Source organism: Rhineura floridana, chromosome 11, assembly GCF_030035675.1.
Source record: "Rhineura floridana isolate rRhiFlo1 chromosome 11, rRhiFlo1.hap2, whole genome shotgun sequence".
NCBI classification, from domain to species: Eukaryota; Metazoa; Chordata; class Lepidosauria; order Squamata; family Rhineuridae; genus Rhineura; species Rhineura floridana.
In genome coordinates, this window is record NC_084490.1 from 73,675,784 (window position 1) to 73,692,593 (window position 16,810).

The following is a 16,810-nucleotide window of genomic DNA, read 5'->3' on the forward strand; positions in this document are numbered from 1 at the left end:
ATACAAGAGAAACCTATCAGTTGGGTTTGAGGAACCTCCAAGTTTAGACAAATGCCAAAAAAAATCTTAGGAAAAAAAACCTAAGGAGGGAAATCCCCCCTCCCCCAAAAAAACCAGCCCAACAAGAACTGAGCTTAGTGGCTACAGAATACTGACACTGTTGTGGAAAAACCCAGGAAACCAGATGGGAGAAGGAATGGAATGGAGTATTGCAGAGGGTATTGCATAGCTGACTGACTAGAATAATGAGCAGACACACTCCACACTGCAACATTTTTGTTACAGGTCTCATTTGTAGCTATGTAATAATAATTAAAAGGGTTGGCATGGTAACTTAAAGACATAAGAAATACATGGTTTTATGTAAACCAGCCTTTCCCATCTTGGGACCCTCTAGATGTCTCGGACTACAGTTCCCGTCAGCCCCAGCCAGGCTGATATAAACTTGGGTAGGCAAGGTTTTCTTGTGTCTGCTTCAGGTGTCAGCTTTAGCTGCCATAAGCATGTACAGTGGCAAAAAGAAAGAACAAAAGTAAGCAAGCTTCTACTTTACATTTATGATTGGGGATGGGATGTTCCTTAGGACGGAACTCAGAAAGATATGGCTGTCCAGCTAAATTAGGACAGCTGGAGCATAGGTGACTGTATTAAAGATACTGACCATCTGGGAGAGGTCCTGGGTGGTTTCTGCCTGAGGAATAGACAGAAGCTGGCCATACTTGACATATAATATCAGGGGCAAGCCCCAAATATGTGATACCTCTACCACGATTCTATGAAACACCTATGTTTTTATTATGAAAGACCACAATCTTTTGGCTTGCCTATATAATATCATTGTTCAGTTCACATGGACTTATATATAATATGGGCATGATCCAGCCAAAGTTTAGCATGTTTAAATTTTATTACTTTCAGCAGGAGAGACTTGAGGTTTTGCTGGACAAACTGTGTGAGCTGGTGCTCCTAATTTAAAAAGGCTTTCATGACTACCTGACCTACACTCTTGTAATCTGTTTGGCTTTCTTTTTCCCGTAACCACTAGTAACTAGATAGTTTGAGAATTAAGTGCTAGAAATCTAGCTTTGGTCAGTTTTGTTGGGTTCTTCCCTCCCGCTTCTTCACCATGGAAGCAAAGAACAAGCTGATATCCCCCAAGTCACTTACTCACAAGTAGTTTCATTCATTATTTTGGAATCTGTGCTTTGAGCCTTAATCTCTAGGCACTTCCTTTGGTGTACTTTGTCAAGCTAATCTTCTTCAGTTCTTAAATGTGTACATTAGTAAGTGCTAAGTACATACTTCGCAGATAGATACCTGTCTGTCACCTTCCTTCCACCCTCAATAACAACACAAGAAAAATGCCACAGCTGCTTTCCGTCAGGTGAATTTTAAGTCATGGTAACTGTTTAACCTGCAGCTCTTCCTGTTATTGTCTTTGCAAGAGGTTCCTTGCCCATATCTGCAAGACAATGAAGAAGGCAGCAGAGTAGAGTTAATATATTCCTTCATAAGAATACCATATAAAAATGGAAAACAAGAATATTCCCAATTAGAAATATTTTAAAAGGGGAGCTCAATAGAAGATTTTAAATTCAAACAGCATCTTTACTTAATTCAATTGTTAAAGTACAGTCCACTGTGAAATTTCCCTGTGCAAGTCCCAGTGAAATAAATGTGCAGTTAGTATTTGGGGGCTAAAACATTGTGGCAATAAAAATAGAAATTTACTGATGGCTGAGAGAGATAGTTACCTGCCCAGTCATCCAGTACATCCCATGCCCAGCTGGGATTTGAATCTAGGTGTCACAGTGTGTCTGAGCCAATCCACCTGCTATTTCTCCCAGCAGCATGAGTACACTATATCAAGTGATCATAAAGGGACTTGGCCTTTGAATATTGAAAACTGTCCTTCAAATGACAGCTGTTCTGGGAGAAATCTCAACCTAGTAAGTGTTGGGGTCTTATGCCTCCCCGCCCTTCTCAATATCAAATCAGATATTTCTGGTCCTGCCCCCCGAGACAGATTTTAGGGTCATATGTTCAAATGAATGAGTTACAGCACAGTTTACAGGGTCTTGGACTGATGGAGACCTCTGAGGATTGGTGTCCATAAATGCTAGTTCTGCCTCCAGAACCCTTGAGCATATCAAAGGTGGGATGCCGCAAGAGCTGAGGTATTGCATGATACTGTTTGTTTAGTATTACTAGGTATTTTTACCTTGTTCTTCTACCAAGAATCAGCATGGCTTACAAAGTGTTTTTAAAAAGCATAAAAAATATGATATAGTACAGAGTAAAAAAAGATTCATAGGGTCGCCATAAGTCGTGATCGACTGGAAGGCATATGACAACAATATATTAATAAAATTATCATTAAAACAGAAGCAGTACAACCAAACAACTAGAAGATGTCAGTAAAAAGATGTGAAAACCCACTGAAATAAGAGTTCACAGAGCATCTAAAATCCAGTAAAAATGGAACCTCTTTCAGGAGGGCATTCCATAGTCTCATCACACAGCATTGTATTCTGATATTTGTAGATTTGAATACACACCATGTAACTGAAATATGTCTGACCAGATATCATCTGAGAATTGTTGGAACATTCTGGAAGAAAACCATGAAGTAAACTGTACCCTGTTCTATGAGGGTAAACTGAGGAGTAAAGTAGGTGACAACTGCTCTCTTAGGATTTACCTCACACTTTTCTTGCACCTCACCTGTGTATTTTAAAAGGAAACATGAATGCTGTGTGAGTGAGTGAGAGGGAGGGAGGGAGGGAGGAGGAGGAGAGAGAGAGAGAGAGAGAGAGAGAGAGAGAGAGAGCCATTTTCATGAGGTAGTCTCAGTACTTCAGGCTCTTCTGCATTACATGGGGGGATTTCTCCCATTTTAACAATTTTAAAAAATCACATGCTAGTTAGGTTGGTTCAGTTTTAAAACTACAGATTCATTCAAAGGGCAATTTTAACAGAGTATTAAGTGAATAACATATTCAACCTTGACTTAATGTTCTTGAATGCCATGTTACTTTGCACTGCAGCCTCAGCTGATGTCATTTTAGAAACACCCGAGGCAACCATTTTTACTTCTAATTCTGTTCTGCTAATACCACTTAGTGTTATTGCTTACCTTTGGTTAATAATGAGATGTAATAAAACTAAATGTTCTTTCTAGCCTGTGGTGCTGCACTTGAACTATGTCATATAAATACCCTGACCCTAAATATGTTTACTTAGAAATAAGACTTGTTTAAAACAGTGAGTCTTACTTCCTAATGTGTAAGTTTAGGATTTCGGCCCCAATGTTACTTGACATTTTCCTTATATACAGACCACTGAGTTGGTCTGGAGTTGGGCTTAGAGAGTGTTTAGAACTTAGAATTGCCTTGCTGAGACAGAGAAATGGTCCATCTAAAGTCTACCTGTAAAGCTCATAAGCAGGGTGAGGTGAAGATAGTGATCCTCTGTCTCAAGGGTAGACAATCATTTTGCCCTGAGGGCCACATGGAGGGCTAGGGAGAGTTTGATTTACATAAGAATGAGTGTACATGGGGAAGGCCATCCCCATGTGTCCTCCTCCCATATAATGGGGGAAATTTGGCAGTAGGAAGACAGCTTGGTGCAGGCCACACTCAAGGCCCATAGGCCACAGGTTGCCTACACTTGCTCTATTTGTATCCAACATCTTGTACTAAGAGGAATACTACCTTTGGACATGGAGGCTCTGTTTAACTATAATGGCTAATAGTAGCTAATAAACCCATCCTTTAAAAAAACCCAGTCAGGCATATCTACCAATAAGAGAAATATTAACTTGAAGTAGGACACCCATTTCCAGTGTGCAAGCAGTATATCATACGTTCTTGGTATCAAAGTGTGAACACAGGCCAATGAATAACACTGTCTATTTTTTAAACATTCTGTGAAGGTTTTTTAACAGATAAACAGATATATGCAAGTAAGTAAAAGCACTGGGGAGTAGAGATATGAAAGACTAGGAAAAATTCGCCCCTGTTTTTTTCCAAAGTCTTTTTGTTGTTGTTTTTTCCTGAAAATTTGAAAAAAATGGATTATGATTTTTTCTTTTAGAACGATCAATAAAATGCCTAAGACAATGTGCTCATATATTTACTCCCCCAAAATAATTTCAAAAACCAGGTAACAGGAAGACATTTAAGTCTATATAGAGTATCATATACTGTAATTACAATTCCTGTACACTAAGGACAAGTCTCCTGAGTTGTTCTCCGAGAGTACAACTCTCAAATGCAAAAAGCAAGATACAAGGAGGCATTGCAATTGACACAAGGAAGGAGGATCCAGTGCCTTCTTCACTTCTGGACTTCCTCTTGTTGTTGCACTTGATGGATCTGTTTCTGTCCTCTTAACTAGCCCTCAAAGGACTGGGAGTGGGAGAAAGTACAAAGGAACACAAAAAAGAAGAAACTGATAGTGATAGAGAAAATGAGACTGATTAAATTTCATGTAGTATTCATTGACTCTTGGGGTAGAAATACACTCACTGTTCTGCTGGTTCCAGTGCATCTCTACCTCCCTCTTCTAAAAATGGGGGCACATGATGCTACTCGAACCCTGACCTGGTGGGAGCAGCTTGAGTGCATTTTTAAAATTCAGCTTCAAAGAGATTTCACAATTGGTTGCTAATGGAAATGCTTTGCTCTGGTGACTAGTGTGTTCACAGTCTCAGTTCCTCTTCCCCCTCTTTTTCTCAGCTCTTTCTATGGAAATGAATGCCTTGGTCTGTTTGACACTGTGGAGGATTGGGGGAGACACAATAATTTTCCTAATACATAATAATTTTCTTTGTTTTACTTCCTTGGCAGGAAGGGTGGGAAATAAATTTGATAAATAAAGTAAATAAATATAATGTTGATGGTTTCTTCCAGTTTTATTGTTTTTGCTTGTTTTTCATAAACTGGCAAAACCAATGAGATGCTATGTTTATTACAGTTTAGCAGCTTGTTACAGTTTAGCAGCTTGTAGCTCAATTTGTAACAAAAAAATAAAAATAAGAAGCAAATTCAATTTGTAAGTATTGTTTGAATAAACGGTACTTTTAAAATACCAAACAAGATGATTTTATGGGCAAAGTTATATATCATACATTTTATGTTCCTAACGTACCAAAGTGGCTTTTCATCTGTAAAGAGTGCTTAAAAAATAAATATTGCCTATTTTTCAGTTTCCCCCAAAATTTCATTTTTCTCTCCAGAAAATCCCCAAGAAAAAAACCTCCCGCCCAGCTTCAAAATCTCTGGAAAATTTATATGTCTGTTGGGGAGTAATTCACTGACTTGCATAAAGGGACAATAATGTCTAAACAATACATTCATACTAAATGTAGACAATTCCTTTGATTCAGTCTAGGGATACACTTAAAGATAACAAAATGACAATATGACAGTCTGACAACATGGGACCATGGGGGTTTGATAGACAAGACAAAGGGAAGATGAATCCTGACTGCAGATGCTGTAATACCTAAACGAGTTTATCTTGTGATGGGATATTATTTTTCTCTGAAACTTTAGTGAGATAAAAGAGGGGAGCCTTCTCCTTGCTTGTTAGCTTGACTTTTAGTAGTTTCTATCTAGTTCATACCTGGTTGGGATAATGAACACTACAATCTCCCACACTTTATTCATCCAATCCCTATTGGCTTCCAATAGTAGGCAGAACAGGAGATCTTTGCGTGGATTAAGTTGGTGGTCACATTTCATGAGCAACAATTAAACCAGTTTAGGATCTTTGCCTGTGAAAAATTTAGGATTGCTCCACATCTGGACAGTATCATACCCCAATAGGTTTAATACAAATTCTTTCCCCTGAACCTGGTCATTTACCATAGTTATAAGGAAGGCTTGTAAGAATCAAGGACCATTTGCCTATCCTTATGTTAATATATATTATGAAAGTCACAGATTATTATACTATGCAAAGTTAATAATTCCCAACAAAAGTAGAAGCAACTGGGTCTGCTCTGGTTTTATAGAAGCCAATGTAAGAGAAAGTATAGAAGCTTTTAGCCAACTCTAACCTGACCTTGTCAGCTCAGTCATAGAAAACTGAACAATGGTAGGTTGGAAGAGCTCAGTGTAAATAGCTTCCTGTGGCTCAATATGTCAGACTATATTTATTTTATTTATTTTATTTCAGTTTTAAACCGCCCATAGCGAATAGCTCTCTGGGCGGTGTACAAAAGATTAAAAGTACAGAAATACAAAATATCACAATAAATAAACTGAAACAAAGAGATTTAAAATTGTAACATTAAATGCATTAAAATGCCTGGGAGCATAGCCAGGTCTTAACCTGGCGCCGAAAAGATAGAAGCGTCGGCGCCAGGCATATTTCTTCGGGGAGGCTATTCCACAATTCGGGGGCCACTACAGAAAAGGCCCTAGATCGAGTAACTGTCCTCCGGGCTTCCCGATGGGTTGGTACCCGGAGGAGGGCCTTAGACGCTGAGCGAAGTGACCGGGTCGGTTCATAGCGGGAGAGGCGTTCCACAAGATACTGCGGTCCCACGCCGTGTAAGGCTTTATAGGTCAAAACCAGCACCTTGAATCTGGCTTGGAAGCAAATAGGTAGCCAGTGCAAACGGGCCAGAACAGGTGTTATATGCGCTGACCGGCTGGTCCTCGTCAGCAGTCTGGCTGCTGCGTTTTGCACTAGCTGAAGCTTCCGAACTGTCTTCAGCCATGTCACCTTGACTTAAACTACAGAACTCTTCTCAAGATAAATGTGAAAATACTGTCAATTCATGGATTGCAAACTCCAGGCCTAGGTTGGGCTTTTTTTTAAACTGAGCACAAGCTTTGACATTTGCGTTCTGAAGTAAAGTATACATGTGGCCCTCATAACCTAATGAGGAACATTGACCTGGTGATCCTAAAATGGTGTCCGCATTTTAAATTGCCAATATAAGTTTGTTAATTGGTTGACCCGCAGAGAAGAGCGACCTAAATCTTAATGAGCTCATTGCAATGCTGTATATGACGTTTGTCGTGATCATTAAGCACATGGCAACCAATAAAGCTCTGAGAGAAGCTAGAGCAAACCAAGTGCTAACCAGTTTTTTAAAAGAGCATACCTAATAGGGGAGCCCATAATCTTAACGAGTGCTGAAGAGCTTATAGAGGGTTGACTGAGTTTGCTATTTAGCTCTTACATTACAGTTGCCATTGGGCTATATGCCTCAATAATTATAGCATTGCAAGTATATTGATGACTTCAGTAAGTAAGTTTATTAATATATTTCACCCTTTTATATATTTCACAGGTTATTATAGTGTGGTTTCTGGAAATGATTCGTTTTTTCTTCTTTGCTGTAATAGTCTATATGTGCAAAGACAATAGTGGACAGGATTTGGAAGCATTCCCTCTTACTATCTGTCATAGCATCCATCTATTTTTTCCTTTCTGATTGTCAAAGCTTTTGAGGCAGGGTGCTTATTTGTTCAGGGTCCTAATACAGAGATATCTTAGCCCATGAACAGGGCTCAAACTCTGTTACATTATAAGAAATAATACAAACAAATGGGGAACCATAATAATTAATGGTGCAGAGGGGGGCAGATGGATGCTTAGAAAGCATTGGTTAGAATTGCTTGTAAGTGTTGGTTTGAAATGGAGTTGAACCATATTATTATTATTATTATTGTCATCGTCATCGTTATCGTTATCGTTATCGTTATTGTTTGTACATACCTTGCCTTATGGCTAAAAGGCCCTCAAGGTGGCTTACAAGAAGAACACAAATATAAAAATACATCAGTAAAACAATACAATTTACAAAAATTAAATAACAAATAACATTATTAAAAAAAACCCAGCAATTACAAGTTCATATATAGTACATTGGTTCCTAGGCTGTAAGTTTGGACACATTAGTGGCGCAGAAGCCATGTGCTTGGATTACTTGAGTGATGGCTGTGGACATTTGGGACAAAGCACCACAATAAAAGGACTTTAGGATGTGAGATTTGAAGAATAGGAATACAGTTTATTGCATTTAAAAAACAAAGTATGAGACCAATATGTGAAACCCAAAGAAGCATTGACAGAAATCTTACATTGATAGAAATCAACTAAATTATTGAAAGATAGATCTTATTTCTTGTAAACTGGAACAATAAGTTTCAGGACAACGTTCAGTCTTATGCGTTGTTTGTTATAAGTGATCTCCTTTCTGTAAATAACTATTAATGGGGGGAATAAAAATTATCAACATTACAGAATGTTGCAGTACACCCTCCTTCCTAAAAGGTGCTGCTATTCAGGCTTCTAGCCAACCATTTCTTCTAAACAGGGCATGCCACTCTCCCCACCCGGTATTCTAATGTAAATTAGCAGTTTAGGAAACATTGACATATAATATTAATGAGAGGCAGAGCAATCCAAAGGGGCGAGGCAACGGAATTCAGGTTGCAGGAATGTATGGGTGAGAGGGGGAAATGTTTTCTACAAATTACCTTTATTTTTCTAATATTTCTGCATTTGTTGAATATTCTTTTCATCTTGTCTCTGAGTGCACATTATGTATTGTTATTATTAAATCACCTTTCGTATAAATGTGATTTACAAACGTAATAAAAACAACTAAAATAGGTTTAAAAACAATACAGAAACCAACTAAAACAATACAAAAAACCACCCATGGTAGAGACCTGAAGACAACAGCAATAACAATAATTTTGTTTTCTCCTCCATGGCACAGAGTGGTAAGCGGCGGTAACACAGCCGACGCTCTGCTCACAGCCGGAGTTCAATTCCAATGAAAGGAGGAAGTCGAATCTCCAGTAAAAGGGGTTGAGGTCCACTCAGCCTTCCATCCATTCGTGGTCGGTAAAATGAGTACCCGGCATACGCTGTGGGGTAAAGAAAGACCAGGGAAGGAACTGGCGAAACCACCCCATATATACGGTCTGCCTAGTAAACGTCACAAGACGTCACCCTAAGAGTCGGAAACGACTCGCACTACAAGTGTGGGGACACCTTTACCTTTTTTACCATCCAGCTGGAAATGCCTGTCAAAACAAAAATGTCTTCAATTGTTTCTATAATCTATAAGTAGCAGTTGAAATTCTGTTTACACTGAGTTGGTTGGAACCATTTTAGTTATACTATGAAAATGTTTAATTGGATTAACATATACACTCAATGTAGACAGTTTGATTTACCCAGACTAGCATTCTAACTCTATCTTCCCTCCAGCAGCCACCTCATATTCATTTATTTATTATGTATTTTTGGTTTTAAAGGTTACCTTTCACTGAATGGTCCCAGATCAGCTTATAAAAATGACAGTTAAAAACAAAATGCAATCATAATTAAAATTATAAAATAAAAGCATAGACCTAAAATAATAACAAAGTTAGCAGAGCAGTGACATAACAGAAAACATTCACTCACCCAAAGGACTGGGTAAAGAGTCACGTCTTGACCAACTGTCAAAATAAATGAAAAGCCCACCTATGCTTCACCTATATCGGATCGCTGTTTCTACCATAGTAGAGACTTGACAAAGCTTGAGCCAGTGCCCCCCAAAGTCCAGAACTAGATGTTCCTGCACAGAGTGTAACTGAATTGCAAATTCCAAGACTTCACTGGCAGGACAAGTTGTTTTTGTTTCATCAAATTATTAAAGGGCCAGTCTTCCATCTATCTGGCAAAGGAATGTGTGTATTTCATTCTGGATGGTATCTTAGTTGTACTTCACGATCAGCTCAGAGTAGATCCATGCATGCAGCACAATCACATGGTGATGTTCTTGCTGGACTGGACTGCAGTCTGACTACAGATGGAAGAATTGCATGTACCTACACATACATGCACACACACATACACATAGAAAAGCCTACTCTAGCTCTCTCTCTGACATAATACTAGTTTTCTCTGTACAGGGAGGTTTTGCGGGGAGAAACATTCAAATCCCCCCCCCGCAGTCTAAAATGCTGCAGCCCAGAAAAAGATATATGATGCTTCTCTGATGCATGGGTACATTGACTGTCATCGCCCATAAGCTGCTTCTTGTCCCTAAGCCACCCTGAATCTTCAAGCATTAACACCTACTTCTTCAAACCACCCTAGATGGTTTCAGCAGTAATTTTTTTCTGTACAGTGGCAGTTGATGAAGCAGTTCAGCGATGGGAGTCTGCTGCAGTTGCTCCAGTGCTGTAGAGGGGGAAGGTGAATTCCCATTCTTACCAGTTATTCCCGTGGACTGTGGTACAGGCAGGGGGCCCTCAGTCAGCACTATGGAAATGTGTGGTTGCTGATAGGCTAACACTCCTAAGTGCAGGTATGGACTGCTGACATCAGCCAGGGCTCCTAGCCCATCAGTAACTGTGCTTGCATTAAGAAAGGGCCTATATAGGGCACCATCATTCGAAAGGGAAACTCTACCAAATTTATGTGTGGGAGAACAGAAATAGTTACACCCTGCTCCTGAATCATCTGCACTCTCAGTAAATCCTTACCGGATCTTTCAGCAGTAATCTCGCAACAAATTACCATTGGGCTAGTTGGCAACTCTGTCCCCACATCTACACTGGCAATGCTATTACAGGGCCTAATAATATCAGCCACACCATCAGTGGTTTATTGACCTCATCTTCCAGTGTGTTGTATTTATTGTTAAATTGCTTCAGGATTTTTTACAGGAAGCAATTCATAAATGAAATTAAGTAAATGCATGCTTTACAGGACAAACCAGCCAGTCCCTACGCCCCCCCAAAATAAAAATGCACCTAAATCTGGCATTAGGAATGGCAATATATAAAAAAAGATAGGAGAACCAATAGATGGTAGTAATTTCACTTTATCAAATCACTCTGTGTCACTCATGAAAACTGCTAAATAACAACTTATCAAAAAGTTCTGTTCCGTTCATTTGAGTCTGAATAGAAACAATGGGTGGTAGTCAATGTTAGTCCTACTCAGAGTAGATTAATTGGAGTTAATGGACATGACTAACTTAGGTTCATTAATTTCAGTGTGTCTACTCTGAGTAGGACTTAGTTGAATATAATCCTATGGTCTCTCTACAAGTGTTAATTTATGCAGCAAAGTTTTGATGATTACATTATCTCCAATTACTGCTGCTTTGGTCATTTTGCATTCATTTAAGCTCTAATTGAGTTGTCACAGACATACTTTTCACATTCCATTGACATTTAATTCCATCCTTTACATTTCTCCCCTTTTAAACTTGTGCATATTTACCTGCCAATTGAGGATCACATTGGCCCCCGAACTATGGAATAGTCTCCCTGAGGAGGTGCGCTTGGCGCCGACACTACCATCTTTTCGGCGCCAAGTCAAAACCTTCCTCTTCTCTGAGGCATTTTAATGTATTGTACAGTTTTTATATACTTGTTTTATTAGATTGTGTAATTCTGTTGTATTTTTTGGTGTTCACCGCCCAGAGAGCTATCGCTAGTCGGGCGGTATATAAATTTAATTAATAAATAAATAATAAATAAATTCATGAATCTGTTGAAGTGTACTCTAGTCCTCAAAAACTTAGGGTGGTATTCAGTGCTAGTCCTACTCAGAGTAGACCCATTGAAGTTAATGGACATGACTATCTTAGATCATTAATGTCAATAGGTCTACTCTAAGTAGGACTGAGTACAAAACTTAGGTGCCACAAGATTCTTTGTTGGTTTTGCTTTAACTGATTAACATGGTTATGCCACTGGAAATAGTTGGTCTTGTGCAGGGATGGTGAACTCCCAGGCCCTCCAGATGCTATTGGACTCCAACTCCCATCAGTCCCAGCCAGCATGGTCAAAGTTAATGGGAACTGTAATCCAACAGCCTCTGGAGGAAGAGCATTCCTGGTCTAATGTGAACCCTAGAGAAGTAGGTCAACATCCAGACACGGTACCAGCAGTAAACTGTCAATATGAATGCACTCCACAGTGCTACTCTGTCAGTTCCGAGTTTGTGGGCTGTATTGTCAATGTGCCTCATTCATTTAAGGGCCACTTCACACCTTTGTGTACCCAGAAGCATGCTAATAATTAATTTATCTTGTTTTTACTTTCTAACTCGCATCCAACTTGTGTTCTTTAACAGTTTTCCACCTGTCCCATAAAGTCACCACTGTTGTTCCAGAGAGTGTTCTGCTCATCGTCCTCGGAATCTGCCTGGGCGGCATTGTGTATGCAGCAGATCATATTGCATCCTTCACCCTTACGCCAGATGTTTTTTTCTTCTACCTGCTGCCGCCCATTGTCTTAGATGCAGGATACTTCATGCCAAACCGACTCTTCTTTGGCAACCTGGGCACAATCCTCCTATATGCTGTCATTGGTACCATCTGGAATGCTGCCACAACAGGCCTTTCACTCTACGCAGTCTATATCTCTGGAGTAATGGGTAAGGCTGATTTTTAAAAAATACAAATCATTATTGCATTATTTACAAAGGGATCATTGTTTTGATGGGTTGTCTTGGGATAAGTAACTGTGGAGCCTTTGCCACATCAACTGTTCCAGGCTGTGACCTTTGAGCCAGCAAGGGATACACCCACCTTGCTCACTGTGCATTGGTAGCACCAATCATAGCCAATAACATACTGCATTTATTTGTTACTATATTTTTATTCTGCCCTTCTTCCAAAGAGCTCAGAGCAGTGTACATAGTCATAAATAAAATATTATTATTATATTATTATCCCCCTCCAACTATATCCTCGCAACAACATTGTACGGTCAGTTAGGATGATAGCGACATTCCAAGGTCACACACTGACCTTTACACCTGAATGGGATTTGAACCCTGGTCTCCCCAATCCTAGTCCAACATTTGAACCATTGCACCAAGGTTCATCAACCTTTTTGGACCAGCAGGCACAGTTTGAATTTTGAGACAGTCCTAGGGACTCCAGTCATAACATGGTTGTCATGGGGGGCACGGCATAACACAGCATGGCTGCCATTTCATACAACATGGCTACCACAGGGGGCATTGCATTGCATAACACAAAATTAGAGAGAGTGCAATCATTGTTGCATGCCCAGCCAGCCCTGGACAGCCTCATGTTGACCTTGCGAAGTCAGCTATGTCTTGCTGATCCTGATTACGGAGATACAGCTGTTAAAGACACAAGAACCTAGGCTGCCATCCTGTACCCACTTACTGTGGAGTATTAAAACACAGAGTCTTACTTCTGCGGTAATATAGACTTACTTTTTAATGAGCGCCTGTTACTGAAATGGATGGAGTTAGAGGTTCATATATAACACAAATATTAGATTTGCAAAGTGATTTACACTTTGGGGGAAGATTATCACACAAAAAGTCAACTGTCCATAGCATGGTTTGTGAATTTAGGCCTAAATAAGATGCATTCTGGTAGAATCTGGTGTGTGGCCAAAGTTGCTAAGCAACTTCTTTGTTTAAGCAAGTCTAACCAGACGTGTAATTTTATTATGTACACTTATTTTAAAAATCTGCTAATTTTGTCTCTGTTTTTATAATCTTATTATGTTTACTGTTTTAAAGTCTTTTTATTACTGTTTTAATGAATATTTTATATCATTCCATGTAAACTGCTTATAGATGTGTTTTTAATTAAATGGGTAGATAAATCTTGCTATATTAATAAATAATTTTACAGGCCTAGAAATCCAGTTTTCTGCTTGATTTTGATGACTGGGTGGGTAGCAGAACTCTTATACTTGGCATTTGGAGAACCTTCTCAATACAAAGGAATCCCTTATTACATGGGCAGCTGTAGGAATTTTTCCAGAGGGGAGCGAAATAAATACTCCAAACGAACAAGCAAACAGAATTGGCATCAGAGAGATCTACACTCTGGGAGAGTGGTGGTGGGGCCTGGGTAGATCTGGCCTCTGATATTCCTTGGCAAACAAAAATGGCAAAGTCCACCTTGGGGTAGGGATATTATTATTATTATTTATTTATTGAATTTATTAGTCGCCCATCTGTCTGGCTGTCCAGCCACTCTGGGCGACATACAACATAGGCATACAATACCTAAACATTAAAAATATAAAAACAATGAAGAAAAAATCTAGCCAACCCCAAAAGCCTGCCTGAAGAGCCCGGTCTTCAAGGCCTGGCGGAAACTCATCATGGAAGGGGCATGGCGGAGATCATTTGGGAGGGAGTTCCACAGGGTGGGAGCCACAACTGAAAAAGCCCTCTCTCTAGTCCTCACCAGTTTGGCTGTTTTGACTGATGGGATGGAGAGAAGGTCTTTTGAGGCTGATCTTGTTGGGCGGCATAGCTGATGATGCTGGAGGCGCTCCTTTAGATAGACTGGGCCGAAACCATATAGGGATTTAAAGGTCAAAACCAACACCTTGAATTGGGCCTGGTAAGCAACTGGTAACCCGTGCAACTCTTTTAGCATTGGGATTTGCTGCCTAGTTCCGAACTGCTTGTATTTACATTGATCATTGTTCCATACCAATCCTCCTTTTTTTTGTTCCCACTTGCTTTGGTGCTTGCCAATTTGATCCGCTGAGGGTTTTTTGTTGCAAAAATTTTTTTTTTAGTAATTTTTAACATAAATGCCTATGTAAATGATCACGGTGTTCCATGTGGTTTATTTTTTCCTATTTATCAGACCTACACACTGTTACGAATGCATCAACTTAGATGAAATTACAAAGATCATTACATAAAATTGCGGGGGAAATATGGGGGGGGAATCCATGCCTATTACAGTCACGGCCCACCACATGAAATCAGTGCTGGTCTGAAAAGATAACGGACTGTCAAATTCAGTCAGAATCTGGAACTAAGTCCAATTTAGCAGATATTCTCTCCCATCCCTACCTTAGGGTAGCATTTATTATTGGTTGGCCTTTATTAGGCCAAACAAAATGTCATAAAATAGTGTGCAAAGTTTCAAGTTCCCCAGAACTCTTCGTCAGGCTAGACGTTTTAAAAAACTTCTCACGGGTTCAGTGTTTTTGTTTTTTTGTTTTATATTTTAATGACATTTTGGTTGGCTTAATAAAGCCTGCTTATGTGAGAATGTTGCTCTTCCAGCACATCTGCATGGTGAAGTAGCCTGTTCTGAGAAAACTATGATCTTTGCATTTGAAAAAGATTGCTCATCTCAGGTTGCCCACAAAGATCTGGTTGCATAAGTTTCAAAACCAGATTAGGGGTGTCTTAGGTTTACCTTTTCTTCTGAAGTTACAGAAAAGCTAGGCTGCCATCTTGGTAGCATTTAGGATTTGCAAGCCTCTTCATGTTTGTGTTAGGGTTTAACTTACAATAGGTGTGGTTTGGAAATTAACGATGAAAGATTGCTTTTGCTTTCTTTTGTGTGCGGTCTAGAAAACATTGCCAACAAGTTCTTTTAATTCCGAATTGGAATGTGCCATTTAAGGCAATTGCTGAAGTATGTGGTTGTTATTATTGTTCAAATCTATCTTTGGGGAATAAGGATTTTCATCATCAAGAAAAACTTGTGAAGCCTCAACCACATGGCCTTGTTCATATTTAAACACATTAAAGGTATATCGGGGGGGGTTGAGAGAACCTTCCTAGCTACTATGTTACCCATTCCTTTATGTTTTCCGCGGTGCTGCCACTATCATTGCAGTCTTTAGACCTTTGGTAAAATGAAAATGTGTTCATTCTGCAAAATTAATATGTTCAGTACAGTATTTAATTTTGAAAGCCTGAGTTTCACTGCTTCTGTGTCCAAGCTGCAGATACAGTTTGTGTAATTTGATCTTTTTCAGCTCTGGTTTCAAATAAGAATGTTTCTGTTATGTTGACCTTGAAAGCTTCACTATGTATGAACTCATATTAAGAAGATAATAGGCATATCTGATGTTTATTAATAGGTACTAGGTATGAGGACAGATGGGGAGGGGTTGGGAGTGTATTAGCGAGCCTCCTCAGTAGACAAATGTGTAACATACACACGTACTAGGAGTCTTGTGAATTAGGCCCTTTAGACACTGTCTGCCAATAGTGCATCTTCGCAGATTTGATAATGTTTCTTGAACACACGTGGTCATAATATGCACATTTGACACTTTTATGGGGAATAGCTCAGCAAATAATGCGTATCTGTTAATGCTTAAGTGGGAAATAGCTCAGCAACAATATACACATTTCATTGATTTGGGAGAATTAGTTAATTAATTCTAACCATGACTAAACTAGTGCATGCATGCACACACACAGCATACATGCAAGGAGGAGCAAGCACACAAAGCAGAAGAGGCAATGGGGTAGGTGTAAGGGAGTGTGGGCTTTGGAATGAAAGGTGTGCTGCTGCTGAGAGTGGCACGCTAGTTTACTCTTTTTCTCAGGGCTCACGTTGCATGCTAGGCCGCAGTCATGCTCAGCTGGGTGTTAGGGAGGACCAGAAGGTGGCTTCTAAAATACAGTAGGGTCCTGCTTTTTGGCGTTCCGCTAATACGGTGGCGCCAGCGACCAGCTGATCGCACGATACAGGAGCTTGCATGCTCCAGCTGATCGCTGTTAGGTGGAGCGCAGCGGCTGGAATACAGTAGGGCCCCACTTTCCAGTGGTTTTCGCTTTTTGGCGGGGGCCTGGAACATAACCTGCCATATGAGTGGGGCCCTACTGTACAGCCTCCCTCACACACTCAAAGATAGGAAGAGGGAGTGGATATGGAGGCTACAGTTTGTAGGGAAAGGACCTCCAGGTGACAGGATAAAGAGCAAAAACTGCCTTTCCCACCCTGACGGGCAATGAAAGCGGGGTGTGTTGAAACTTCTAGGTTAGGCAGGAAACAGTAGGACAAGCAGGCAAG

The 16,810-nt window shown here is 39.8% G+C and overlaps 1 protein-coding gene across 3 annotated transcripts in view; it reads left to right on the forward strand.

Moving 5' to 3' along the window:
- Positions 1 to 16,810, forward strand: part of SLC9A3 (solute carrier family 9 member A3) — a 71,115-nt gene that overhangs the window by 16,740 nt on the left and 37,565 nt on the right. For all 3 annotated transcript variants that reach the window (XM_061589695.1, XM_061589698.1, XM_061589696.1), the window contains exon 2: positions 12,112 to 12,414. In XM_061589695.1, the coding sequence (XP_061445679.1) occupies positions 12,112 to 12,414 (303 nt within the window). The remainder of the gene's footprint in view (positions 1 to 12,111; positions 12,415 to 16,810) is intronic.